Raw genomic sequence first — 27072 nt, 5'->3', positions numbered from 1 at the left:
TCCTGGCCAAAATAGACTGTCTATTTACCAGAATGCCTTACCACTACCCAGTGGTACTACCCTGCCAATTTTGTGAGCCTGTGCCCACTGTAACCTCAATTTTTCTAATCTTAGGTGACAGCAGCCTATTGGGCACCAGTAGCAATGGAGTGTTCATGAAGTCTCTTGACTGGTCTTTTAATTCTTTAGCAGAGTAGATTTTCTTAGCCATGTCTGCATGCCAGATGCATTGAGTTTGCACAGGTGTAACAAATAAACTGTCCAGTGAGTCTGTGCATTTAGATGCAGATTTCCAACAGTAAACATTCATGTTCAAACCAATAAAGCCTGGAATATGTTATGCTGATTACACCTTTACTGTTTCCCTGGGGATAAAACAATTAAGCTGTTCATTTATCTTCCTTTATACTGATCCCCCTGCCATTTATCTTTGCTGCTGCTAGTTTCAGTGGGATGGTTTCTTTGTAAGTGGTTGTGCTATATTTTCTGGAATATACATAGTTATTTGTGCTAATTCCCGATCTTAGTAAATAATGCATTTAAATAGAAAATAAATACATAATTGTTGCGCTAGCTCTCGTTTAAACATTGCCCAAAGTAAAATGTGGTACATTTGTTTTCCCATTGAGGTATAGTTATAAGCAAATCTTACCAGAAAGACTCAAAAGACTCAAATCTTGTTCTTCTACTTCTTTGAGCTGCTTCCTTTAGCGGTTGCCACAGTGGATCAATTGCCTCCATCTCACCCTATGCCTATCATCCACCTCTGTCACACCAACCCTCTGCATGTTCTGCTTGTCTATATCCATGAACCTCCTCAGTGGTCTTCTTCTTTTCCTCCTGCCCGGCAGTTCCTTATTCTATATTCTTTGTTCAATATATCACAATTCCCTCCCCTGCACATGTCTAAACCATCTCAGCCTTGCCTCTCTCTTTGTCTCCAAACCACTCAACCTCAGCTGTCCTTCTGATATACTCATTTCTAACCCTGTCCGTTCTGGTCATTCCTAGTAAAAACCTTAACTTCTTCAAACCTGCTACCTCTCTGCTAGCTCAGCTTCCTGTCTTTTTGTTAGTGCTACTGAATCCAAACCATAAATCATAGCAGGCCTCACTACCATCTAGTAAGCCTTCCCTTTCACATGTGCTGCTATCCCTTAACCACAAATCACCCCTGACACTCATCTCCACCTTGCGCTCTCTTCTTCCATTCTCTTGTGCACTGTCCATCTCCACACCTTGTACCTTCATGGTTACAATTACTCATTCACACACACGTATGTATATTAAAATCTATTTTCACAAGCACATTTATACAAATATCTAATTTATTATAAGATCTAAAGTGTAAATCAATCAATCTTCATATCAGTGTTCATTATATGTGGGTATAAAAAACTGTCAGTCACCTCACCTATAAATATTATACTGAAATACACACAATCACACATATTACACTCTGGTTTCAAAAAGAGCAGTGAAATCAGGTTTATTATATAGACCTTATATTGTTTCCCTAGTCTTTACTTTCTTTGTGCCCACGTAATTCATAACACAGCTGCAGAAACTGAATTGCGAGTTTGATTGCTTTGCGAGTAATAACAATACACACTTTTTAGAGGATATTATTGGTTCACCAGTGGTTTCTTTTTCAGTACTAATTAGAGTGAGTGAGTAACGAACAAAAGTATTGTAATTTTTATTAGCTATTCAAGCTATTCAGGAAAAGCGCTAAAGTATTGACCAACTTCTGAACTAGTTTGTGCCCAACTACTATGCTTATTATGGGTAATCTAGTAGTTTGAAAAAGGTTGAAATGAAGGACAATTTTTTACCTTTAAGAAAAACCTTAAAAATTGGGAGCTGCTTTATTTATTTACATTGCTGCTCATTTGCTGAGGTATAGTTTTGAGGAGATGCATAACTTGAATGCTAATGCTGAAAATATCCCTTTTTGTTTCAGTTTCATAATTATATATTTTTTTCTACAAAGCTCATTCAAAACCCTTCTTTTTAAGAAGAGCACCCAATCTTTTTAACAGTTTAATGTTTCCCATGAGCAGCCCATAACTCTGTGATTAAAGAATAGGAAATCAATACAAACTGACTCCATCACATTTACTTTTGATAATATAAAGATTTCAAGTCTGTGTCGACTCTTTCATTTGTTATTAAGCTGAAGTCTGTGAAGTCAGCTCAAGTCAATTTATTTGTACAGGCCAAAATTACATGCAATGGTTTACAGAGATATGAAACATAAAAACACATTAAAAACACGAAATGAAACAGAATCATCAACATGTCAAAGAGACAAAAATGAAAAGAGAAAAAAAATGAAGTACAATGAGCTAAATAAAACCCGTTAAACAGAGACACAGAGAACAAGAGAGAGAGATGGAATGAGAAAACATGCTTGCAAATAATAGTCACTGCAGCTGCATAATTAACATTTCTCTCCCCCATTATGAAACCATTGGACTGAGTAACTGAACATTACCTTTCTGAGCGACAGAAACGCCACCATTTCCTAAACCTTGAGCTCTTCTGAACCTATATTATTTGTAAATTCAGTTATTTTGAGGAGAGAGGAGATTTAGTATTGTTCAAATAAAAGTACATTTGTTCTATAACTATTAAGATTACTCAAGATGTGCCGTATAGTACTAAGGCATCAATCAATGTCAATTACCTGTGCAAATATTATTCAGCTATCAATATTAAGCAAAATGTTTAAAGAAGAACCTCTCTGAAAGTTTCTTGAAAGTATCCACTGACTTTGCTTCCTTAATATTTTGAGGTAGACTGAGTTTGGGGGCAGATTTAATGGATGTCTACAAATTTGGCAGTGGAATATCTAAGAGTGCAGATAAGGTGATATTTTGGTAATATTGCTGAGATGAAAGGCACACTTAATGCGCAGCTTTATGCTCAGTCACTCCTAAATAAGCATGACTCTTAACGTCTGGTTTTATCCTGTATGTTTACTTGCCAAATGAGCGCCTTCAATTTCATTGAGGTAAAATAATTTCCTTTTATCTTCATTAACTTTTATTTATTTATTTATTAATGCCAGTTAAATCCAGGGCTAGAGTTCAGCATATATAGTTGTGTGTCATTGCGTTACAGCAATGGCAACGTTATGGCAATGAATATCGCAGTAGCAGACCAACACACCTGAATTTTTCATCACCCCAAGAAGTGCCATTGGATTCCTGATCTCCACAGCTGAAAAAGAATTTCCTACTGGAGATATTTAATCCGATTCAGGAAATAGCATCATATTAGGAAAAACCTACAAGTAGTCATGATGGTGAATAAAGTAATCAAATTTGCCAAAAGCTAATCATAAATTAAAAACAGCCTTAGCATCATAGTTGGGTGTTAAATCTCTAATTATTATTTTGTTTTATTTATTTTTGTGTGAGGACAGGCTTGAATGCCTTCTGTTTAATGATTGTTGAGACAAAGAAAATAAATACAGTTAAAAAATATACTTTAACCTGGAGAGTGAAGGTTTGCGTTTTATTTCAGCCACACAATTATATTAAAAACAGGAGTGAAATTTGAGAATTGTCTTTAGTGCAGATGAAGAATGTGGTAGGTTAAATTTTTTTTTCTGATATATATATATATATATATATGTATTCCTCACATTTTCCAGAGGTGTGATGTTCCTCATCTCAAGAGAACAATAGTCTAGGGTTGCCTTCATTATCAGCAGTAATTTTTCAGAAATAATTTCCTCTGGCTTTTCTGACAGCTTTGTTATAAGATGCAACACTTTCTTTACAAGCTAGTAGATGGACTTCTAATTGAGTTTTTCTCCATCTCCTCTAAGCTACTCTGCAGACCCTTTTGAGCTCCTAGATAGCGGTGGTCAACCATGGGGATGATTTAACAGAGCACTTTTTTCCTACTTTGATTGGCATAATTAAATCTAGTAAATTAATTAAAGTGCTATTTCTTGTTAGTCATATCATCAACTGAAGAGTTAGTATTAATTTTGATGTCTGAGAAAATGAGTTCAGATATATTAAGTTCGGTGCTACTATAAAAGACCCTTTACTTGATACTTTTATGGGTTTTTGACCACAAGGAAAAATAGCACCAAAACACTGTAGAGCAGTATCAGAGAGTGGAATGTTGTAGATATGTACAGCACATATTAAAAACAGAACTGTGTGACCAGGCTCATTAACCAAAATATCCCATGACGTTTTGGCCATTGCTGTTGCCATAGATATAAAGCAATATCAAAAATAATTTTGTCGAGGATTTAAATTCTATTATTTCAGAGTATTCTGATAAGCAGTGAGTAGCTTTTTGAATTGTGGTTTGTGGTTTATTAATTTTAGAAATGAGAACATTGGTTTTGCAAATGAACCAAGAGTAACAACATTGATGTTGAAGCTGAAGAATTAAGACAAAAGGCAAAGACCATATCCTGTAATTACGGAAGCGTAGAGCTGCCACCCAGGCAAAAGAAAAATACAAGTGTATCACGTTATAAGGTGAAAGGTTTATTGTTCTAACAAGATACTTTTCCTGTTTGTACAATATACTTTTCACGTTTGAACAACATAATATCACGTTATTACAATATACATAATTATCACGTTCGTACAATATAGGATCACGTTCGTACAATATAGGATCACGTTCGTACAATATAGGATCACGTTCGTACAATATAAATATTATATTGTACGAACGTGATAATTATGTATATTGTAATAACGTGATATTATGTTGTTCAAACGTGAAAAGTATATTGTACAAACATGATAGTATATTGTACAAACAGGAAAAGTATCTTGTTAGAACAATAAACCTTTCACCTTATAACGTGATACACTTGTATTTTTCTTTTGCCTGGGTGGCAGCTCTACGCTTCCGTATGTAATACCAAAACTTTTGTTGTAATTTTAATGTTGCATTTTCCTGGGTTTTGATAAAGGCTGTTAGGAAACATTACATTCAGGTGACTGTAACATTGGTAGGTTTGGTAAAGGTTGGGTTAATCTGAGCATCAGAGTTAAAAGATCATCCATTATTGATGGTCCTGTGAGCACACCCAGACAACTGCAGCAGGGCATCGATCTGAAATCTGCAGTTTTAGAGTCAAAGTGGGAACGATAGTAGCGCATCAATGGCACAATACATTTTCTGAGTTCCTCTCAGTGCTGTTCAGTGCAGCCTCTGCAATATTTACAAGTGGTCGGTCAAACTTAAAACAACATATTTTTATGAACACTTCAGTGTGTGGTCTATTCGAGAAGAGAAGCCTTGCAGTTGTCTTTCTTAAATAGATTGAAATTGAATGACTCAGTGCTGACTGTTAGGGTTAGAATAATATCAGACCTGTCAAGCAATTTCTGTTCCTGTGAAGTTTAGACCCTTTTAGTGAGGATACGCTATTTTGTTCTGGGTAGCCACTATATCTTTTATAAACTGTCAAGCATCCTCTTACAGGCAATTTGCAGCAGAAAATGAAACTCAAAGGTTTGCAACTTTGTAACTTGATGGTTGCTCTTAAACTTTTTTTATTGTATTAAAGATAATTTGGATCCTTCTTAACGAGCAAAATTCAAAGCTTTTTCAAGTATAAGAACAAACTGTATGCAAGCATGTAACCATAAACCTACGTGTGCCATTTACACTTGAGACCTGTAAAACCGCTGGTACTTAATAGTACTTAATGAGTCTTTTATATTTTTAATGAGTCTATTACATAAACACAGTTACTGTATCTGTGTCAAATTTATTTTTCTTTTAACTTTTGAGGGTTTTTTTTAGGTAAAGACTGTTGAAGAGAGAATAATTAAGGTAAGAAGCAATTAGTGAGTCATTGTCAACAATAGATATGAGAACACTGCATACATTTGAACTGAGTGGGCTGGCAAATAAAAGGCAAAAGGCATTTTAGAATCTTTGCCTTGTTTTGTTTTTAATTATAAATCCAAAAGAAAGTTGAAATGTTGAAATATTCCCTCACGTGCCCGATCTTCACTCATTATTAAAATTTCACCTCAGCAGGCCCACACGTTAACCTTTACGTAACTGAGATATGAAACATATTAGCTTCAGTTGCACAATTAAAAACAGAGTAAAAATAACAACTGCAAGCAGGAATGAGGGAGCCAAGTACTTCCCAATAACAACTTCATGTGATCATGTCAAAAGTAAGGCTTTTTCAATTGGCTACATAATGCTTCTAAGGCTTAACCTGAAGATTATCAGGACTAGTTATGATGGCAAGTCAATTAGGCTGACATGACTAGTTGACATATCTTGACCTTGACACCCCCGCACTTTTACCAGATGCAAGCGCTACTAATTATAAGCAGAAATGTTGAACATTATTTAGCAATACCTTTTTCTTCTAAAATGTATAATATGATCACTTTCAATTTTCTTTGTGCTGTTTCTGCTGCTTGTTAATGTTGGTGACAGGGCTGCAGTTTACCGGATTTCCTTAAAAGCTTGACTTGTATGGTACTTGTTCTGGTGAGGAGCAGAGCCAAAGTTTAACAATATAATGGGTAAAGTAGATTAGATGAAAAGTTGTTGAAAAATGCAATAAACACTGCCACATATATACAGATATACGCAGCAGTGTTCATTGCCATATATGGCATACATGAGATTGCATCTAATTATAACATGACTGTGCAGTTTAGCGCAGCTACCAGGTTCCTCCACAATCACTAATCCAACGACACGAGGGAGTGACTGAAGTCGTTCTTTACAGAGCATATTCCAATACAAAATATTGTATTCACGTCTTTTGATTTATTTGTTCCTGTTTCATTTAGGCATTCAGTCTGAGAATTTCTTCACTTTTTTCCTGCTTTTTATGGATGCACTTCCTTTTATTCTGTCTCCACTGCCTGTGTCAACCCGTCTGTAATTCCCTCCCCCCACAGAAAGCGCAGAGTGGAGGAGTACTGGTAAATGAAAGATTTTTACCAGAAATACTTTTTATACTTAAAAGTCGACTGACTTGGGTCCACAGGAATTTCCTCAGTCTGAAGATCAGATGAATGATTATTAAGTAAACCACCGAACACACAGATAGAAGTTACTGAATTCATTGAAAAGTTAAGTTTGACGCATCGTGGCATGCTCAAGAAGTAGACATTAAAATGAAGTGACTGCCCCCAGTTGGTGTTCAGAGCTACAAACCAGTCAATTTGATTGGTTGGCATAGATTCTTACAGCAAAGAGACAAATAAGAAGATGGATAAGAACTCTTCTGGTGTCTATGCAGCTTCATTACTTGGCCCACAATTATAAGTGAGTCATGCGCTCGGTTAGCTTTATAGACGTCATCACTGTAGTTACTCTGACCCTTTCATTAAATGCAAAAAAACTGCTGCATTTCTTTCCTCCTTGTGATTTCAGTTGTAACTGTAATTAGATCTTCTCTTGAATCAACGCCCTGATTTCTACCATACATATCATTGGTTTATAGTGTACATCTGTGTGTAAGATGGAAACCAGATTTTAACTGAGTACTGTTTATTTTTGTTTCGTCCAACAGTTTAAAACTCCCTGGTGTAAATGTGAAGGTGTGTATGTCTTTCAATGTGTGAAAATATGGAGAATTTTTGTGTAGCTCTCATCCAAGCTGTTATTTGAGGGAGGAGAAAAATGAAACAATAGTAAGTTGCAAGTTGATGTAGCCTAATTGGGGAAATTAAGTACATTTTTTAATATCCCACATAAACTTTTGAAAACTGTTGACAAGGCAGGCAGAAAAATGTAGATATAAAAAAAACATTAATCAGCTATTAAATCGTTTCGTGCAACTTTTTTTAAGCAGCAACAGAAGTTAAACTCATGGTGAGGTGTCTGTCTGTTCCCATTTAGTTCTTTTCTTTATTCCATGGATCAAAGAGAAAGTGGGAGGTTTTATATAAGGCAGGTAGGGTTCAGGAAATGATAACCTAGTCTTTTTTTCCCATTGAGAGCATTAGATCAGAGACTGTTGAAGCACCTCTAATTCTTGACTGGACATGTTACACTCTGGTTGACTCATCAATCCAAACAAAGAGAAATTGCTCTTGGCTACTTCTGGCTCATTGCTATTAAGTCAAAGGTATAATACTTTGTATGAAGTAAACTTGTTCATAAACTTGTAGTTTTATGCATACAAATTTTAGAGACAAAGAGCTTACAACTGTGCTGCCTGCAGCTCTAACAATGATTGCAGGACGTCAGCCTTGTAACTTTCTGACCGCAGCTTGAATCAATTTTCTTTGTTATTGGATCATATTTGGACCAGTTCACGTGCTAAGCTGCGGTGTTTTGTTTCTCATTGCCACATTTGTAAATATGCCTCCAATCTTTTTTGGACTTTAGCTTGCTTCTATTCATCAGCAGTTATTACTAAGGCTTATAGATACTGTTGTCATATAAAAAAATACTATGAAATTCTCCTGCTGTATTGTTAAATTCTTGTGGCTCATTTAAATATTTTAAAAAATTTCCACTGGCAGTCACACGCACTTGTGTTTTCATAGCTGGAAGGTTTTGGAGTACAAAAAATGACAGTACTCTCTGGAGGTTGTCAAAAAAGACATTTGATCAAGTTAAACTGTAGAATACAATAAAATCATAGATTTATACCTAGCAGTGGGGAGTATCCAAGGGTGGAATTGTTCTATTGATTTGTATTTTCTGTGTGGGCTTTATCATTTTTGAGACAAAGGTTAGGCAGTTCATCTGGGCTTATTTTTTCAGATCCAGGTATTATGATCAGGCACCAGTAAATATTGCAAATGTGTGACTGTCAGTGGGCGTGTACATGGACAGACAGCAGTTCATAAAAGTCCATTATTTGGTTATCTGCTGTTATGAATTGTCAAGCTTTATGCTATTGTCAGTTTATATCTGTAGAAGTAGTAGGGCTGCAGTGATTTATCGAATAACTTGAATAACTCAATTAAAAAATATCCTTGACGCAGAGTCCTTCCTTTGATGACTTGGAGACTTGCAGTAGAAATGAATTTAGAGGCCTTTTTTTGCATGCCAGTAAAAATGTACATGGGTCAGTAAAACTCTGAGCCACTGACCTGGGCTGTTAGGCTGGACACTGAATTATTATTATTAATATGTACAGTATGAGAACACCTCTTTTCAGCAACAGGAAACGTTGCATCAAAGCACAGGTCAATCCTCAGTTCTCAGAATGTTAAGATGCTCACTTTTCTTAATTGAAGGCACCACATGCTATTTTAAAGGCTTACAGACCACTAGCACACTTCAGCGTGCAGGCAAACACAAAGACACATACACATGAACAAACCATTGATCTATCTCATCCATACGATACTTTTAGAAGCATTTTTTGCCTCCTACTAATGTAAGAAAGCCTTTCAAAAAACTGAATAAAGGCTGTTTAATGAATGTTTTCATTTAGTTTGTGTTCAAAAGAGCAGTTGATTTTAAAAGACTTGACTTTTGTCTGTTTTGAATATTAATTGTTGCCCATTAATAAGATAAAAACTAGGCCTATTTATATGCTGATCTTTTATGATGCAGCTGTGGTGCCCGGGGAAATAATTCCTTGCAACTTTACAATAATTAAAGCAATGCTATTGGATGTGGTGGTTATCTTGATATGGTATAACCATATGAAATTTCTGTCATTTGACTATCCACACGTCAGTACAACTTATAGAACTTGTAGCTGTTGTCCTGGGTTCTGCTTTGTTTCCGCTTTGACAACAAGTTCTGGGAGCAAAATTTTGGCACCCTTTACCAGGTGTTGCAAAATCTATTTCCAGTTATTGTGTGGGAAGGGATGGGGCACACGGCTTTTGCTCATAATTGGCAAAAAGATCTGTTATATGAACTGAAATAAATGCAGCAACAGAGCAGAAACCAGTAATTTGTCTCTGTGTCCACTAAACTTTTTTGATGTGGAACAGCAGAATATGTTTTGCCCGAAGTGTGTCTTGTTTTCAGCAATATGCATCTGCTTGTTCCCATTTTGTGAAAGTGGAAAAGCAAAATAAAGTAAAATCTAGTGCAAAAGCAAAGTCTGCGAATTTTAAATGGTTATTGTGTATAGTCCAAGGAGGTTACATTAAATTTGCATTAAATTACATTACATTTTTCTTTATAATGTACAATAAAATTTGATTCATGTGTCTTCAGTGTGCTTTTCATCTGTGGTATGCCTCATCTGATGCTCAGCCCATCTGATTTTCCAGATCTTTCTGCTGCCGTCCAGAAGTTCTCCCAGTCTCTGCAGGAGTTCCAGTTTGAGTGCATAGGAGATGCAGAGACAGATGATGAGGTGAACATCGGTGAGTCCAGTTTAACAAGGCACAGAGTATTCATCTCCTGCTAAGGTTTCATCTCTTGCATCACATCAATCAGATTTTTTTTTATCTGATTTTTCTTTTATGTTTTAGTTTCAGTGGGAAAACAGTTGCTGCGCCCCCACATGTATCATGCGGGCACTTGTCTTGTAAAGGTCACATGCTCAAACGATTCGTTTATAGTTAACCTGTATATTAGTAAAAGTAATTAACGAAGAAAGAAAATGCTGTAACACTAATGCTGTTCATTTTTTCAAATATAATCCAGCGTGATCTTAGAATGGGGTTTGGCTTTGTGTATGGATGTTAAGCTTGTCTGCTGTGCATGTATAATTAATGCTATTGATTTGCTTATGATGCTTTTCCTGTATCTTTTCAAGCCTATATGAGATCAAAGGGACTAATTGTGATCAGTGTCAGAGATTAATGAAGGTGCAAACCTCCTAGCCTCCAAGAGGAATATGAAAGCAGCTGTGCAGAGGGCCTCGTTGGCTCTAATGGGCATGACTCCCAGTTTGGCCTCCTCTTCGTCTCCGTTTTTTGCACTGCTCATTATCCCCAGCTTGAGTCTTTCGCTCTGTGGAGCTGTAGACTGCTGAATTACTGTCCATCTGTGAGGGCTAGACTAGATATCGACCTCCTCTACAGGCTGTAATGTTCATCTGAATGCAAAATGAATAGTCCTTTTTTCCCCTCACAAAGCTGTTGTTACTGTGTGATGGCCATGGGTGCAGGAGACCAATTATATTTATTGGAAAAATCCACATCCAAATCTAAACCTCATTAGAATCAAGCACACTTTAATTAGAGACCCTTCCCTTGACTTCCCTTGTAATTAAGAATCTGATCATCTTAGACTCAACAATGGATGTTTTAGCAGCGCACCTGTAACTGAACCTTTTTGGCGATGCATGAAACTGGCACAGGAGAAATGGTTCTGATGACAGTTTCATGCCACGTGTTGGGAAGAATTTGTGTACTGTGTTATTTATAGACGTTGGCAAATTTGTTTGGGCAGCCTTTAATCAGGATCAAAGTAAAAATGAAAATGCAAAATAGTGTTTGTGTGATTTTGTGTCCACGTCTTCAGTATCCTTCCTGCAATACTACTCGGTTCATTCACCATGTCAGGGAGAAAAGGCCACGATTACTATTTGAGGAAAAAAACAGCCTGTTGAAATCAATCTAGTCATCAATGAAACTGAACTTTCTGACTGACATACCTAGACCCTTGTGTGAATGCCAGCCATGATCTTGATGCAGTATTGGTATAGTTCACTTTGATGCTCCTTACTTCCCCACATAACATTGGGATCCTGTATGTGCTGCCAGACAGGTTCATCTGACCTTCTATTGATTTCAGTCTATGACTTCCTGCAGTGACATTCACATTCCAAGCCAGAATGGGGCGAAAAGATTGATGTGGCTATAGAAATTTAAATCTTTAGAAAAGTTACAGCCCCAACTCATAGAAGGTCAATCCTTTAGTCGACAAGAACTGTTCAAATGTGGAATAAGTGAGATGAGCAAAAATCCAGCTCTGAAATGTTAAATATGGAACAGAAAAAGCATCATTTTAAGCACATAAAATTGATTGTAAACATACAGCTCTTGTTGTTGTCTAGCTACAGTGTGCAGAAAAATGTACATTTAAAAAGCTTATCTTCCCAATTCATCCGTTCCTAAGGTACTAAACTTTATTTAATTTAGTGATTCATCGGGTTTATTGCCTTCCCTCCACTTAGCAGTGAATGATATGCAAGTTATAACCCCACTTTGACTCCCATTTCCTTTCTTCACAGTCTAATCTTGTCCCATCAGTGGCTCCAGCTGTGCCCTTTACCCCCTGAGAGGTTTTCACCGTTGATAGAGGAACTGGTAGCATTAATAGGAGGCCAGCCTGCCTGCAGGATCACTGGCACAAAATCATTGCTCCCCGGTCTTTAAAAGCTTTGGTGTGTAAATGGACCAAAGTGTCTAAGATGATGCATGGGTCCCTATGCCAGGCTGTCGGGGTTGATAATGATGTTACTGTGTTGGCAAGCAGAGCAGCTCGACCGCTGCTAAATGGCTAGACATAGGGTGACACAGGGGCTGACCAAGACAGGCCACGTTGTATCTGGCCTTCTATTTAATGAAGCTGTAAAGCTATCAAGGCACAGTTCTGTGTCAGATAAGCCTCGATGCATTGTATGCTGAATTCATCTGGCCCTGCAAAATGTAATATAAGCCACTGAAGTATAACCCTGATGGCAGGAACATATCTCTATCACATCAGTCTCTCCTGTATTGTGACAGTATATTGCAAACCCTAGCTGTGGGAGAAAATAAAGGGAAGCAATCAGTGGGTTCAATTGAAGTATTGTTTTTTGTTGGTTTATTATTCCTTTCTTTTTACTGCTGGTCTTGGCTTAAATTGGACAGCTGCATGCTTTTATTAGGTTCTAAAATGTACTGCACTGAAAGGTCTGAAGCTGCAGTGCAAATAAACATTTTAGCATCACGCCTCTCCAGTGCTCGTAGGGTGCCAGGACCAGCTGACGTTTAACGGCTATGCTTTTTTTTTCTGCTTACGTATTTTTTTAATCATGTGACTGTGTCAACAGCCCAGTTCACTGTGTGTACTCTCTCAGCTGTGAATATATTGTGAAATGGGGACTCATACATACTGATATATATATTGACCAAACATTTTAATATGCCGATATGTCTTATTCTGTTTCAGCCCAGTCATTCAAAGAGTTCTCGCAGCTGTTGAACACCGTTGAAGAGGAAAGAAGACGCTTGGTAAGAATCCAATTTTAGACACCAAATAAAACCATAATTAAGATTTCAAACAGAAGCGCTGCAGTCTTTATTGCATCCGGTGATTGACAGCGATTTTTATAACTTGATATACAACAATAAAACAAAATCACATTCACTAAAGCAAATATTGCCAATTATCTAGTTAATAGTTTCCTCTTATTTTATTTTGCGTGCTGAAAGTACGTTCACTTTTAATCTGTTTGCTTTGCTAAATCCAAACATTCGATTTTAAACATGGATTTTGTGTCTGGAATTTATAGTAGTCAATCAAGACGATAGAAATATCAGTGAGTTTGTGGTTGCAGTGGGTGGTCATATAAAGTTTTGCCGCAATGCTAATGATTAGTTGATGTAGTTGCAGCTCACAAAAAGCAAAATGGAACAGTAGCTGTTTATTTTACCATAATGAAATCAATTTGATTTGTTACTTATACTGAGTACTTAGTAGATCTGCATTAACCTGTTGACCAGAGCATCACAGTCTCTAGTTACACAGCTTTACTAACTTAGTTTATAAGAACATAAGCTATTACTGAATTATAGGAACTGACATTCTTTAGAGGTTTTTATTCTTGGAAGAAACATTTTTCCTATGGGTTTCAGATGACTGGAAGTCAACAGAGCATAACATAATGATTGATACAGGTAGTAATATGAAAATACATTAAAACAGCAACGGAATGGAGAAACTTTGGCAAAACAATTTAAAGCCCCACATTTTCTTTGATGGATTTTTGAACTAAGATCGTTGGCTTTTTTTTTTTTAGCATGGTACAAAAAGTGGCAGTTATGGCTCCGGATGGCTGGTCTAAAGGTCAGAAAAAAAGGCTTCCAACTCCGCTGAATGCCTGCAGACAAACCAGGCATGACATAAAGGGCAAGGGCATTGGAAGGGGCCAGAGGGAGGGGCTTATGCCCCACCTGGTGTGAGAATGTTGCAGAACTGAGCCCACACACATACACACACACACACACCTCAACCAACAGTATGGCTTTTTTTTTCTTGGAGGATAAGCAGTTGACAGCAGACACGTTTTTTTGTGTGTTTGTCATAATTTAATTTTTTGGCTAATGACAGTATAGAGATATCTGTTGAAAGGAACAGAGTATTTGTCTGTGCACACCTCCACGTCATCTTATCCATGCATGGTTTTTCTAGTGTGGACTAGACGGTTAGAAAGCACAGTTGTAGAGTATAAACAGTACAGTGAAACATAAAATGCTTGGTAGTATTTTTGCTTTTACTTTATTTGTTTTAAAGTTGCACATCTTTAAAGTTTAAGTTTTACAACTTTGTTAGTTCCCCTGAGTCGATGTTTTCATGCAGAAAAAGAACATATCCCGTGTCTAGCATTTAAAGGTAAAAGTAGCTGTTTATGAAAGTGGCACTAAGAGATGTCTCAAGGCAGCAATTACATTAGTCTACATACTTCAGCTGTACATCTGATTTAAGAGGTCTGATATGCAAATGTGACCAGCTGTAGGTTAGCAGTTACAGGTTTTTCAATTACCTCAGACATTTTCATTAGAACTGTGTTCACCGTGACGGAGGAATCTACAAACTTTATACTGCCACGTTTTTTAGACTGCAGAGAGTAAATGTTTGATACCAAAACTTTTATTTGAGATAGCTCACTGAAGTTTAAGGTACAGATCTCACATAAGTTTGCATGTCTACAATATGTGGTTATTGTGGTTACATATATACAGCTATACTGACAAGCATTCACCCTCACATTCACACCCCACTTCTCACGCTAGGTAGCTGGGATGGGCTACAAGCTACCATATCAGATAAGTGTTAGACGATGGATGGATGGATGGATGGACATGGCTATACTGTACCCATGCTTCTATGTTCTTGGATAGGCTTCCAATATATTTCTAAAATTATGTAGAGTTTCAGTGAATGTGAATGCGAATCTCACAGCTGACACTCAAAGCACAACTCAATTTTATGATGGAAAGAGTTGCACTTAAAGAAATGGGTCATCTCTCGTTAGACTACATACCTTTAAGGAATATTGTGTCATCCTAATCATTTTACAAGAATAAAGGTAACATTAATAAATGTATGTCACCTGTGAAACATGTTTCTTTTCTTTTTTTTCCAAAGCTCAGATGCTTACAAATGCATTAGATCATGCATCTTCTTCGCAGTTAGTCAATTATTGCCAATCTATTTCACTGGCATCGGAAATTTTAACCAAGGTTAACCTTTTGTTTAACCAGGAAGTGAGTTCTTGAGATAAATAAGCTGTTTTGCAAGCCTGTCCTGGGTTGATAATGGCAACATTAAGCTAGCATGTTTTTTTTGTTTGGCTTGTTTTTGGGGTGGTTTCACTAATCTGAGCTCCCAGGGAAAAACCTCCACAAGGGCTAAGGGCTTCTTGCTGTGAGTCATTAGCAAAGCAACAATTGATAAATCATTATTCCATGTGCTCTTTGGATGTTGCATCAATGCAACATCCAAAGAGCATTTTCTATACGTAAACATAATTATCATCTAATAAAGAGCAGCAGGCCTTTCATTAGTGAGGTTGCCAGGCAGGCCCTGAGTCAGAAGGAGACTGTTTAAGAGCTTTGTATTTGAATAGTGATCGTGGAGATTTCGTCTGCTTTCACACCACATCAAAATTCTTACAAAGTTAATTTTCACTGTCTGGGCCCAGAATATGCTCATAGAAGTGATTCTTAATCTGGCGAGATTAGCTGCCTGGATAAATAAAACAAATAAGCTGCTGATTCTTTTCACATTTCTAAGTACTTTGTTAGATTTGGGGGAAAATGTGTTAAGAAACCCACATGCTGAAGAGGGATGCTTATCTAGTGCATTCAAATGTTGGGAGTGCCTGACTTTTCTCACTATTGCCTTAATTGGTGTGTCATGACCTTGTGCTTGAATAAGAGAAAGCAGCAGCTCTGACACCTGTGTTGCTCTGAGCTAGGAAGTAGTTCAGGAAGTGATGCAGAGCTTTCTAATTAAGACACCTGCATATACAGAGCATTAATGCAACGAAGAAAGTGCCAAAGTCTTCTGTATCTTAATTTAAATTCATATACCACGGGTAGTCATAATTGCTTGTTTGTGTGCCTGCAGCACCACTTCTAACAAACTTGATACTGAGTATGGGTGCATAGGTGGTAGCATGAAATACAGCAAAATGTGTGTGTACGGTATATTAACTTGTGGGTGTGAAACACCAGTGTAACCTTAGAAATGAAAATCTTGGGCTATGATGGAATCAGTGGTGGGCATAAATGCTTCTTGCATGATTAGTTAGAAATATCAAAGGAAATAAATGTGTTTTGGATGCACTGAGAGTCTAAGGTTTGTACAGGTTATATATACAGGTTTGTCCTCTCCTGAATAAACATGCACTGTTGTTGTTTGTTTATTGCTTTTTGTATCTTTGTGTGTAATTCTCTTCCTCTGGGATGCTGGTGGTCATCTGGGGGCTGACAAAGAGGGTATAATTTATCTGTGCATTTATTAGGATTCAACACAAATACTAGGAAGCTGACACTAGTGCTACTGTAGACATAAAATTAAAAATTGACAGGACAGATACATATTAAAGCACGTTTGCATGTGCATTAATATGTAAATATTATGTAGTCGTGTCATTTCAAAATGGTGAAAAAAACAAAAACAAGTCAAAATGACAAGCAGAGACAAGCTGAACTGGATAAGAGAATTTAAATGACGGCACAGCTGAGAATCCAAAGTCATAGAAGTAAATTTAATAAATCAAAGCGGCTATGGCTAGGCAAAGAAGCTATGGGATGCAGCACTTCATTCATCTTTGATAGATTTAATAAGTAAAAACATATTCATAGCACACACACACACACACACTTCCCCCCCTACTTGCTTGAAAAGTATCCTCTTTGCATCATCTTGCCTCTCTTCACCTAGCAGTCTTCTGTCTCCTCAGATCTCTGGAATATGCAAGAAACAGGGTTCTGATCTCTGCACTTTGAGCTGATTGTAATGTGATGCAGGAAGAAACGCTTTTTCTTATGGTTTTCTTTCTTTCTTGTTTTTTACCTGTGTGCATTCTAAATCTCTTGGGACACAGGTGCAATGTAACTAATGCCTTAGATAAACTTTGTATTTTTTAAATCCCCGTGGTGTGCAAAAGTGACTTTTTGATATCATTTTCCAAGAAGATTATTCAAGGATTTTGTTTACTTTGAACTGAATGCTGCCTTATTTTTTTCTCCATTGCTCCTATATATGAAATGGAAACTTTAAATGACTCACATGACTTGGGGCATAAAACTGTGAATGATGCTCCTCAGTAAGCTACAACAAGTACTTTGCTCATTTTTATAGAGCCAAACTGGTTATACCAAGTTCACTGATTGATATATACGTCCTAGTTTCCACTACAATAGCGTCTTGATTTGATTTGAATGACCATTCAAATGCTTTCGGAAAGCTTTGATGAGTCCAAGAATGTCATATTTGTCTTTTAATCACTCTTTTTTTGTAGCAGATCAAATAAAAAACAAACTGCCCTCAAACTGTTAGCATACATCATTTTTGTACAGAGAAGGTCAAACATCCATAGATGACCACAAAACAAAAAATGAATGCTGTAGCACCCAGAATGTAAACACCTTTCAAGTCAAGTATAAAAGCTGATGAAAAAAGGTTAATGACACCACAGAGCTTATAGAGCTATTAAATTACTTGTTTTGCTATAAACAACATATTGGTGGCAACAAGCCAGTTATGTAGGAATAAAAGAAAAAGGGTTTAATATCAAACCCTTTAGATTATCTAAACTTGCAGTCAGTTTAGGTCTCAGCTAAAAATTAATAATGAATTCATTTTTATTTGAAATGATTAAATGAATATAAAATAAAGTCGAGTTTCTACCATGTTTTTATGCTGATATCACAGCTATATAATTTTCTTGTTAGTCTCGATATGACAACTCCACAGTATTTTTTTTTTAAACAGCTGGAGTGTTTTGTAAGGCTATACTCAAAAGACTGAAATAACCCATTTACATAAGCAGTCAGACCCTTCACTTCATACTTGGTTGATTCACCTTTGGCAGCAATCGCAAACTCTAGTCTTCCTTGGAATGAGCCACAAGCTTGGAACAGCTTTCTTCTGGTTTCTCCTATTCTTGGCAGAATTCTTTTAGCTTACCTAGTTTGATGGAAAGTGTTGGTGGATAACAACCTTGAGGCCTCTCCAGAGATTCTCCTGACTCTGGCTGAGATACTCCAGGACTTTTACAGAGTTTTCGAAAAGCTGGTCCTGTGATTTCTTCCTGGTATGCTTATTGTTGTCAAAATGTAAAACGTGTCTGACTTGCCAAACATTGGCACCGTTTTGATACTGCCTCTAAGACTATGCTTGACTATGGGGACGACTGCGAATTGCGGCCAGATTGTGAAATTATATTTTCAGCATATACGCGCTTTTCTTTTCATGGTCTGAGAGTTTGTCATGTGCCTTTTGGCAAACTTCCAGCACGCTGTCATGTGCCTTTTTGTGATGAATGGCTTCCGCCTGGCCATTATACCAGAAGGCCTGATTGATGGAGTGCTGCTCTAATGGTTGTCCTTCTGTAAGTTTCTCCCATTTTCCCAAAGGAAATTTTGATCTCATTTATAGCGACCATTCGGTTAATCTAGTCTGACCAAGGCCCTTTTTCCTCAGTTACTCAGTCTGGCTGCTGATCAGATCTAGTAAGTCCTTAGGTGCTTTCAAACTTCTAACATTTAAAAATAATGCGCCATGTTGTTCTTTGTAGCATTTATAGTCCTCTTGAATTTTCCCTATAGCCTTTTATGGATGTTCAGGGAGATTATATCCCTCTGTCTCATTGTTTGGCTTCCCCAGCTGTGAGACCTTAAATAAACAGTTACATGACTTTCCATTTAATTAAATTAGGTAAAAGTTGACCACAGTGAAAATCACCGATAGAAGCAGAATAAACCAGAGCCTAACTGCAATTCTAATAAAGTCTATTGTAGTCGAAGTCTAAATAGCAGACAGGTATCTCACACTGAACTACAAAGATGCAACAAAAAGTACTTCACAGCTTTTAATTCACAGTCAACTTTTCACTGTTACTGTGTGGCAATGCACAAAAAGGAAACTCCCTGAATCTCTTCCAGATCCACTGTCACAGTTTATGCATCTGACTGAGACAAACCAGGAGAAAAGTACAGATAACCAGAAAGTTTCATCTCATTCTTTACAGCAGTTGGTCTTCAGAACTTAATTAGCACATCTCAAGCCAACACATGTTCACCAAATGTATGAAACATTTCCTAACAAGGAGACTATCCTATGCTCAAACCATGAAATATTGTGAGATATATCAGCTGAGACTTGACTCTCTGCTATTGTTAAACCACAATCACTGCCAGATGGTGTTTCTATTTTGCAGGTTTGTTTCCCCTAATAGATTACAGCAGACAGATGTGCTTGCAGCCACACATTAGTAAAAAGAATAGAAAAAAACTTGTCATGCTCAGACAGAGCAGTTGAAAACTTTCAGAAGCTGGCTGTGGGGGGAAAAAAGGAAGAACCCCTCCATCTAGTACCGTTTCACATCTGGACTGAATCTGTAAGAAAAGCACAGACTGATGAGAGTGACTAAAAATGTAGATATTTCAGACTGGATATAGAGGAAATATGCATGTCTCAAATCAAGGTCCCTGTCATTTCTGGAGTATTACCTAGCGTGCTTTAAATCTAAGTTGCCTCTGGTGCTTGGACAAAACTCTTACCAGTAGCACAATTTCTGCAGGGTTTGCCAAGCATGAAGCTTTATATTGTCTGTTGGCTCAGCAGGCAGCCAGGCCTAAAATCTTTTTGCTTTGTGGCTTGTGATTGGCTTGTCAACTACCCAAGTGTGTTATTCCTCTTAAAAACTTCCCAAATTCTATCCTGGTAAAAAGATTTTTGCTATTATTCCCCAGTTGATTCCCCTGAATTCCCCTCCAACCATCAGAGAAATAGTGAAAATGGTTAAAGTTCTGCATGGTTTGAGAAGGTTCAGCATTGTTGAGCATGGATGGCATTAAGGAGAAGAAGGGCAGTGCCCTGATGTTGGGGCTCTTGGAGTGATATCCATGTCCCCTGGGATAAGGCTGCGCTGAAAAACACATTGAGTTTTCATGGTGTTGTTGCTTCTTTTTTTATATTTTGGTTACCTTAAGAGCAGCATAATATATTTGGGGGTTGGGAACAACTGAATTGCAGTTACTTTAAAGAACAGGCATGCATAAACACATCAGTAGATAAATAGCCCAAATATTTTAGTCACCTTTTGCACAAATGTTCGCTTTGATTGCAGTTTGCCTTTATATTCGAAATGAAAACAGTAACTCAAGCAGCGCAGTAGCTCAGTGTCTGCTGTCACTGCTGTGTGGAGTTTCCATGTGCTTAAGTAGTTTTCCTTTGGAAGCCTGCGTTTCTTCCACTATCAAGAACTTCCAAGGTTTATTGTTCTGTCATTGTGCCCTTTATGAAGACACTAATCTGGAGATGGAAGAATAGCAGCCAACAGACATTCACAGAAGAAGACGGGTATGTTGTGGGCAGCATAATTGCCCAACTTCCCACTGCAAGACTGGAGCTGGAGTCTATTCTTAAATTTTCCAGACTGCAACTACTCCTCCACAGTTATTTAAAGGAGTATCAAGAGCATTAAAATGCAATGTATACAATGTCAATATATATATATTTGTGTGTGTGTGAGAGAGAGAGGGAAATACACTTCTCAAATTCATTTCCCCCTTTATTAAAGAAAAGCATTCCCTAATAGTCCCTCAGCTGCATGTGATGCATTTATTCCCCATATTGAATTTCCTTTGGTTTACAAGTCATTCACAGACATGCAATTATACATATTTTGTGTCTTTGCCTGACATTAAATGCAAAAAGTGTGTCTGTGGTGAGCAATATGCTGCTGCTGTTTTCCCAGGATTTAACAGTACAGTAATTCTGCTATGTGGGTAGCTTGTGTGCTGGCCTGTGAACTGAGGAATGTCCCGTTGACCCTGAAACAACACAGTGAAATAAAGGCAGTCATTGTTCTGAGGCACATTCATGGTGGCTTGTTTAATGAAAGTCTGAAAAGTATTTGGAGTGAACATCATCAAACCGTTGTGCTACACGCCCCAAAGCTAAAGTAAACCTCAGTTAGTATGAGCAAAAATTTCTCTGGTTATCACCCACTCTGGTTAATACATGCCGGCATGCTATGGCTATGTTATTTGTTTAAGAAATCCTCCACATGCAGTGTTTGACTGAAATTCTTTATTGCAATAGATAAATGTCATTTTAATTTTAGATGTTTTCCTTAAATCTACTGAGGTTTATATCAAGACTTTGTAATAATAATGGATTGCATTTTATATAGCGATTTTCGGGGCCCTCAAAGCGCTGTACAATTCCACTATTCATTCACTCACTGGTGGAGGCAAGCTACAGTTGTAGCCACAGCTGCCCTGGGGCAGACTGACAGAAGCGAGACTGCCATATCGCCCCTCTGGCCATCACCAGCAGGCGGTAGGTGAAGTGTCTTGCCCAAGGACACAACGACCAAGACTGTCCAAGCCGGGGCTCGAACCGGCAACCTTCCGGTTACAAGACGAACTGCCAACTCTTTAAGCCACGATCGCCCTACGAGTAGCCCAAATCCCCACTTTGGGATACTTTTAGGATATTTTCTTGGAAAAGAAAATATGTTCAAAGTAAAGAATCTGTCCTATTTCATGATTCATTTTCCTTCTTGTGACAGTTACTTTTTACTTCCAAATAATGTGCTAAGTAATGATAATGCTTTAACAGCATAGCCCCCCCCCCCTCCCAAAACCAATTTTCTCATCAAAGCAGGCCATGTTGATTGGTACTGGTGCATGGAAGTTGTGACTTCCGATCATGCAGTGAGTGATAGAAACCAGAGAAATAACCTGAAAGAGTTGAAGATTGTCACTGTTTTGAAACCAGTTCATAACACACTAGTGTGATTTCTTTCCTCTTCATTGCTCTTGTTATCTTTATGCTTTCTGCTTGTTACTGTATGTTACACTTGAGTAAAACAAGGTCACTGATTCATCTGATGGAGAGCATTTTCTCAGTGTCTGGAGACAGCTGCTTCTCCAAAAGTGTGGAAACTGAGGCAACCACCAGAAGAGCTGTTTACTGATATGATGTATTTTTCTGTTGCTGTTGTCTTTTAAGGAGACATTGAGCCTTAAATGCTTAAATGCTTCACCGTGGAAAGGAGTTTTGAGAGTGCAACATGCATGCAAGAGTTAATGCAGAATATGTTTAAAAGCTAAATGTCTGCATGTTATTTCATTAGAAGAGTGATTTCACTGGTAAAGTATGTAATAGACACGCCAGTCCAACGTGTCAGTTTGCCTCTCCAAAGCGTGAAATGGACACACATGCAGCACCAGCAGGGCGAGATAAGATATTAAAAGCCAAGAAGTCGGTAGTGAGCAAAAAAGTGGGAAGTACATTTCAGGCTCCTTAGTCGCCAGAAACGATTAAGCTAGGCAGCTAATATGTTTTTACATGAAAATATGTTAATAAGGTCTGTTTAAACACTTTCCTGTTGGCATGAAATAAAATATCTCCCTCTGCAGATTACTGCAACTTCTGCATGCGTGTACATTTCACACTTTGGAGAGACAAAGCGTGAAATGGCAAAGTGTGAAATGCACACATGTCTGTTAAATGTTTTGCCGTGATACTGAGGCTACGTCCACACATACATGGGTATTTTTGAAAACTGAGATTTTCCGTTTTCGTTTTAAAAAATAATCCCGTCCACACGTAAACGCAGAAATGAAGAAAAGCGCTGCTAGGAACATGCCAAAGCAACAGGTGGCGATATATTCCTAACCGTGTAGAAATGTTGGCCAATCAGAAGTCTAGAAGCCTCGGTGGGAAAAAGTAAACAAAGCTGGGGCATAGAAGCAGAACCCAGTGGTATGTGTGGAGGGACAGTAACTGTGTGTGTATATGTAAGCATTTAAACACTGCAGAGAGTACAAGTAACAGTACTGTAGAAATTAATTTCACCAAAACAATAACGTGGCGCACAGTGTGACGTCAAAAAAGGCGCACACCTTTGACGCTGCGCTTTCTCCGTTTTTCTCGTCCACACGTATATGCAAAAATGGAGTTTTTGAAAATATCCACCCTGGCAGGCGTTTTTAGAAATCTCAGTTTTCAGTGACTGAAAACGCCGTTTACGTGTGGACGAAAGGTGCAAATGCATAGAAAAATCTGCGTTTTCAAAAATACCTGGGTACGTGTGGACGTAGCCTAAAATTCATCGTCATCGTTTTAGAAAGTCTCCGTTTTGAAATGTATGCGTTTTCAAAAGAGCGTTTTCAAACCGCTGCGTTTTTCCTTGAGGAAAACGCCGTCTCAGTGTGGACGGAAGGCCAAAACGGAGAGAAAACGATGCGCTTTCAAACGAAAACGCATTAGTGTGGACGTAGTCTGAGGCTACATCCCGGGTATTTTTGAAAACGCAGATTTTTCTATGTGTTTGCACCTTTCGTCCACACGTAAACGGCGTTTTTGGTCACTGAAAACACAGATTTTTAAAAACTCCTGCCAGGGTGGATATTTTTTGAAAACTCAGTTTTTGCGTTTACGTGTGGACGCAGCATCAAAGGTGTGCACATTTTTTGACGTCACACTGTGTGTCAGGTTATTGTTTCGGTGAATTGAATTTCTACAATGGCGGACGAAGACAAAATACTGTTACTGTTAATTTTACTTTCTGCAGTGTTTAAATGCTTACATATACACACACAGTTACTGTCCCTCCACACATAGGACTCAGTTCTGCTTCTATGCGCCATCTTTTTTTACTCTTTCCCACGCAGGCTGACTTCTGATTGGCCAACATTTCTACACAGATAGGAATATAGCGCCACCTGCTGCTTTGGCATGTTCCTAGCAGCGTTTTCCTTCGTTTTTGGCTTTTACGTGTGGACGGGATTTTTAAAAAAACGAAAACGGAAAATCTCCGTTTTCAAAAATACCCATGTACGTGTGGGAGTAGCCTGAGATGCTCACTCACTCATTGCCAGGTGTACTAACTTTTACGGTCTTTTAAGATTTAGTATGCTAGTTAGGCTTCGACACACGGTTATTATGACGAATAAATATTACTGCTTTTTAATTACCAAGTAGCAATTTCTAAATTAATTTACAATAATGTATAAATAACCTTGTAAGATTTGCCAAAGTGTTATAGATTTTATTATTGTTTTGAGTTCCAGGTATTGCTCATATTTTAAGGTACTGGTAAGGCCCAAATGTTACTCAGGAAAACTAGGTAAGAATATCTGTTTATCACCACTTTATAAAAATCTAAAAACCTTTTCCATTTTGTGGCTCTTTTAATATTGCAGCTCTTTACCTGCAGACTGTTTGATACATAGGGATAAATGTGTGCAGACAGCAATCACAGCAGCCTCAAACTCTGGTAGCAAGAAAGGTCAAGCAGTCTCTAACTGTGCTTAAAACAAACAACAGAAAATCCTCATGGGACCCACAAACCAGCTACTATCTCCATTTCAGCAGTTTCTTTATATCCTTGCTTAACAGCTTACTCGCCAATCACATTTTTGTAGGGCAAACGTGTCACATCTATTCTCACACTGTTGTGTTACTTTGTCTGCAGTAGGTTTGCTTTTATTTCATAGCTCATAAAAGTTAGGGAAGAATAGCTTTGCAGCTTGCTGCAGGTGCCACTGCTGCACTAGATAAAGATTTAGCTCAACGAGATTGTTACCCCCCTGACACACACACACACACGCACACCTTCTCTGCAAAACAATCTGCAGAGAGAATGACAGACACGCATATCTATTGCAGTCCCTCTTCTAATAAAGGTTGTATCCCATTGTCAGCATGAAATAGAAAGTTTTATTTTGTCATGATGATACGGACGATAATGTTTATTATGCATTTAACGCACTGTATTAATTAGGTTTTGGGGGCTTTGCTTCCGCATCTTTAATAAGTTTGACTAATTCCTTTTTGGTTGCTGCTGCTATCACTGTGGTTATTGGTGTGGTGTTATTGTTGCTGATATTTTTATTTGATGCCGCCGGGTGTTACTAGGTGTAATACAATTCAGGACAAAGAAGTACAGACGTCTAGCACGCAGTCTTTTTTCATGCAAGGCACACCCACTCATGTTATTGTATTTAAAGGCTGCGCCAGCAGTGCTTGTTAACATTCCTCAGATAGTCATCAGCAGTATTTCTCTACTGGTTTTTACGCTTAATAAATTTGCACAATTATACATTCAAATTAGCTTCATTTCAGCCTCAAAGGCTTTAGATGACCATTTATAACTGACAGCTAAACAAAGGTGGGAACCTAAATGGGAAAATTAAATCACCTCCAAGAACGAAAGCCACTGTAAGCATGCTTAGTTAAGCCAATAACTTAATATTTATCACCAGGAGACTTATTCGTGCTGCAAAGGAAGAAGGACTGCTATTCTAGCAGATAACTAGAATCTGCTAGAATATATAGTATCTATTTGTTATATTATAACAAATAGATACTGACCAAAATCTGCTGATTGATATGATTCTTTCTTATAATATATAATAAACAAATCAAACAGATTAAAATTAGGAAGTTTTTTGTATTTTTCTCGTTAGATGTTAACCATTCTGGAAAATTGTGACCTGTTTCTGTCACAGGATTTTACTAAATTGTCACAGTTGACAGATTTTCACTTGCAAGCACCCACCGATAAAACACCTTCTTGTCAGGGCCCAGTTGGCTTTTTACAGAACTGTTTTTTCCGCCTGGAGCCACATTTTCTTGGAAAGTGTGCGTGAGGGTGAAACTGCTACAACAACAACAAACAGAAATATGCTTTTTCATTTGAAAGATAGTGCAGCACGGTGGCCGAGCGGGCTTTTATGACGCCTCTTCAGCCAGAGAAAAATGGCAAGCCCGGTGTGTATGCATGTGGGTGAGTTTGTGTGTATTCAAAAACCAAGCGATTCAGTTGATTTGCAATGAAGAAGCACGGCTTTAGGTGTATTAAGTTGGAGTTTCATTGTGAGGACGCTGTCAAAACGGAACGGGCAAAAAGCCTATAAAAGTTATTTACTGCCCTGTTATAGACTTACATACTGAAACCGGTGAGACGGCACAATATACAGTTTAATGCTAGAGTGATTATAAACTGCAAGTGAAATGCACCAACACAACCAAGGAACCACGGCCACGAGATATGCACTTTAAGCCAGTCTAGACGATCTGAAACATAATAAATAATATAAATATTTGCATAGAATATGAAATGGTTTTACCCAAAATGTGTTTTAGCAGCAGTTGTAAGTCATAGAGGTGAACATGAGAGGTGCTCTTCTAATAAAAGCTGGCCTAAGTAATGATTATTTACAGGCTTTCTCTGCAGTAAACATAGATTAAAGAGGAAACTTAAAAAAAGTCTGATATCCAGCAGAATATTTTTATTAAGGGAAAGATGAATGATACATGATGTTTCCAAAGGGTTTAAAGTTGATATTCACATTTAAATCGGTTCTAAAGATGTGTTTGAAAGGGGAAAATTTGAATTGGTACACTTCACAGTATTCAATTTGAGCTGGCCTTGGTGGCATTCTGGTCGGCCTCTGCAAATTAACCTCAGAGTAACACTTTTGATCTGCTTGATGTTTAGACTGGTAAAAGCAGGAGCATGGGAAATACAGCACATTGACATTCCTCTCCCTATCTGATAATGAAATTGCTTAGCGCTATTGCATCCTTTCAAGCATCACACTGTGCTCGCTCATATGGATTTAATCCTGTTGAGAGAGGCTGTTGCTGAGGGCATTCGGCACAATGCCAGTTTGAAAGTAATCCATTGAGTCTTAAATAAGATGGCCTCTT

At 37.8% G+C, this 27072-nt stretch overlaps 1 protein-coding gene across 4 annotated transcripts in view; it reads left to right on the top strand.

Moving 5' to 3' along the window:
* The window catches only part of arhgap42b (Rho GTPase activating protein 42b), an 81911-nt gene that overhangs the window by 17795 nt on the left and 37044 nt on the right, over positions 1-27072 (top strand). For all 4 annotated transcript variants that reach the window (XM_023153596.3, XM_076873385.1, XM_023153595.3 and 1 more), the window contains exons 2-3: positions 10221-10316; positions 13057-13118. In XM_023153596.3, the coding sequence (XP_023009364.1) occupies positions 10221-10316; positions 13057-13118 (158 nt within the window). The remainder of the gene's footprint in view (positions 1-10220; positions 10317-13056; positions 13119-27072) is intronic.

The sequence above is a fragment of the Maylandia zebra genome, linkage group LG14 (genome assembly GCF_041146795.1).
Source record: "Maylandia zebra isolate NMK-2024a linkage group LG14, Mzebra_GT3a, whole genome shotgun sequence".
In the NCBI taxonomy this organism is placed as follows: domain Eukaryota; kingdom Metazoa; phylum Chordata; class Actinopteri; order Cichliformes; family Cichlidae; genus Maylandia; species Maylandia zebra.
This window is presented reverse-complemented; position numbering and strand designations above follow the sequence as displayed.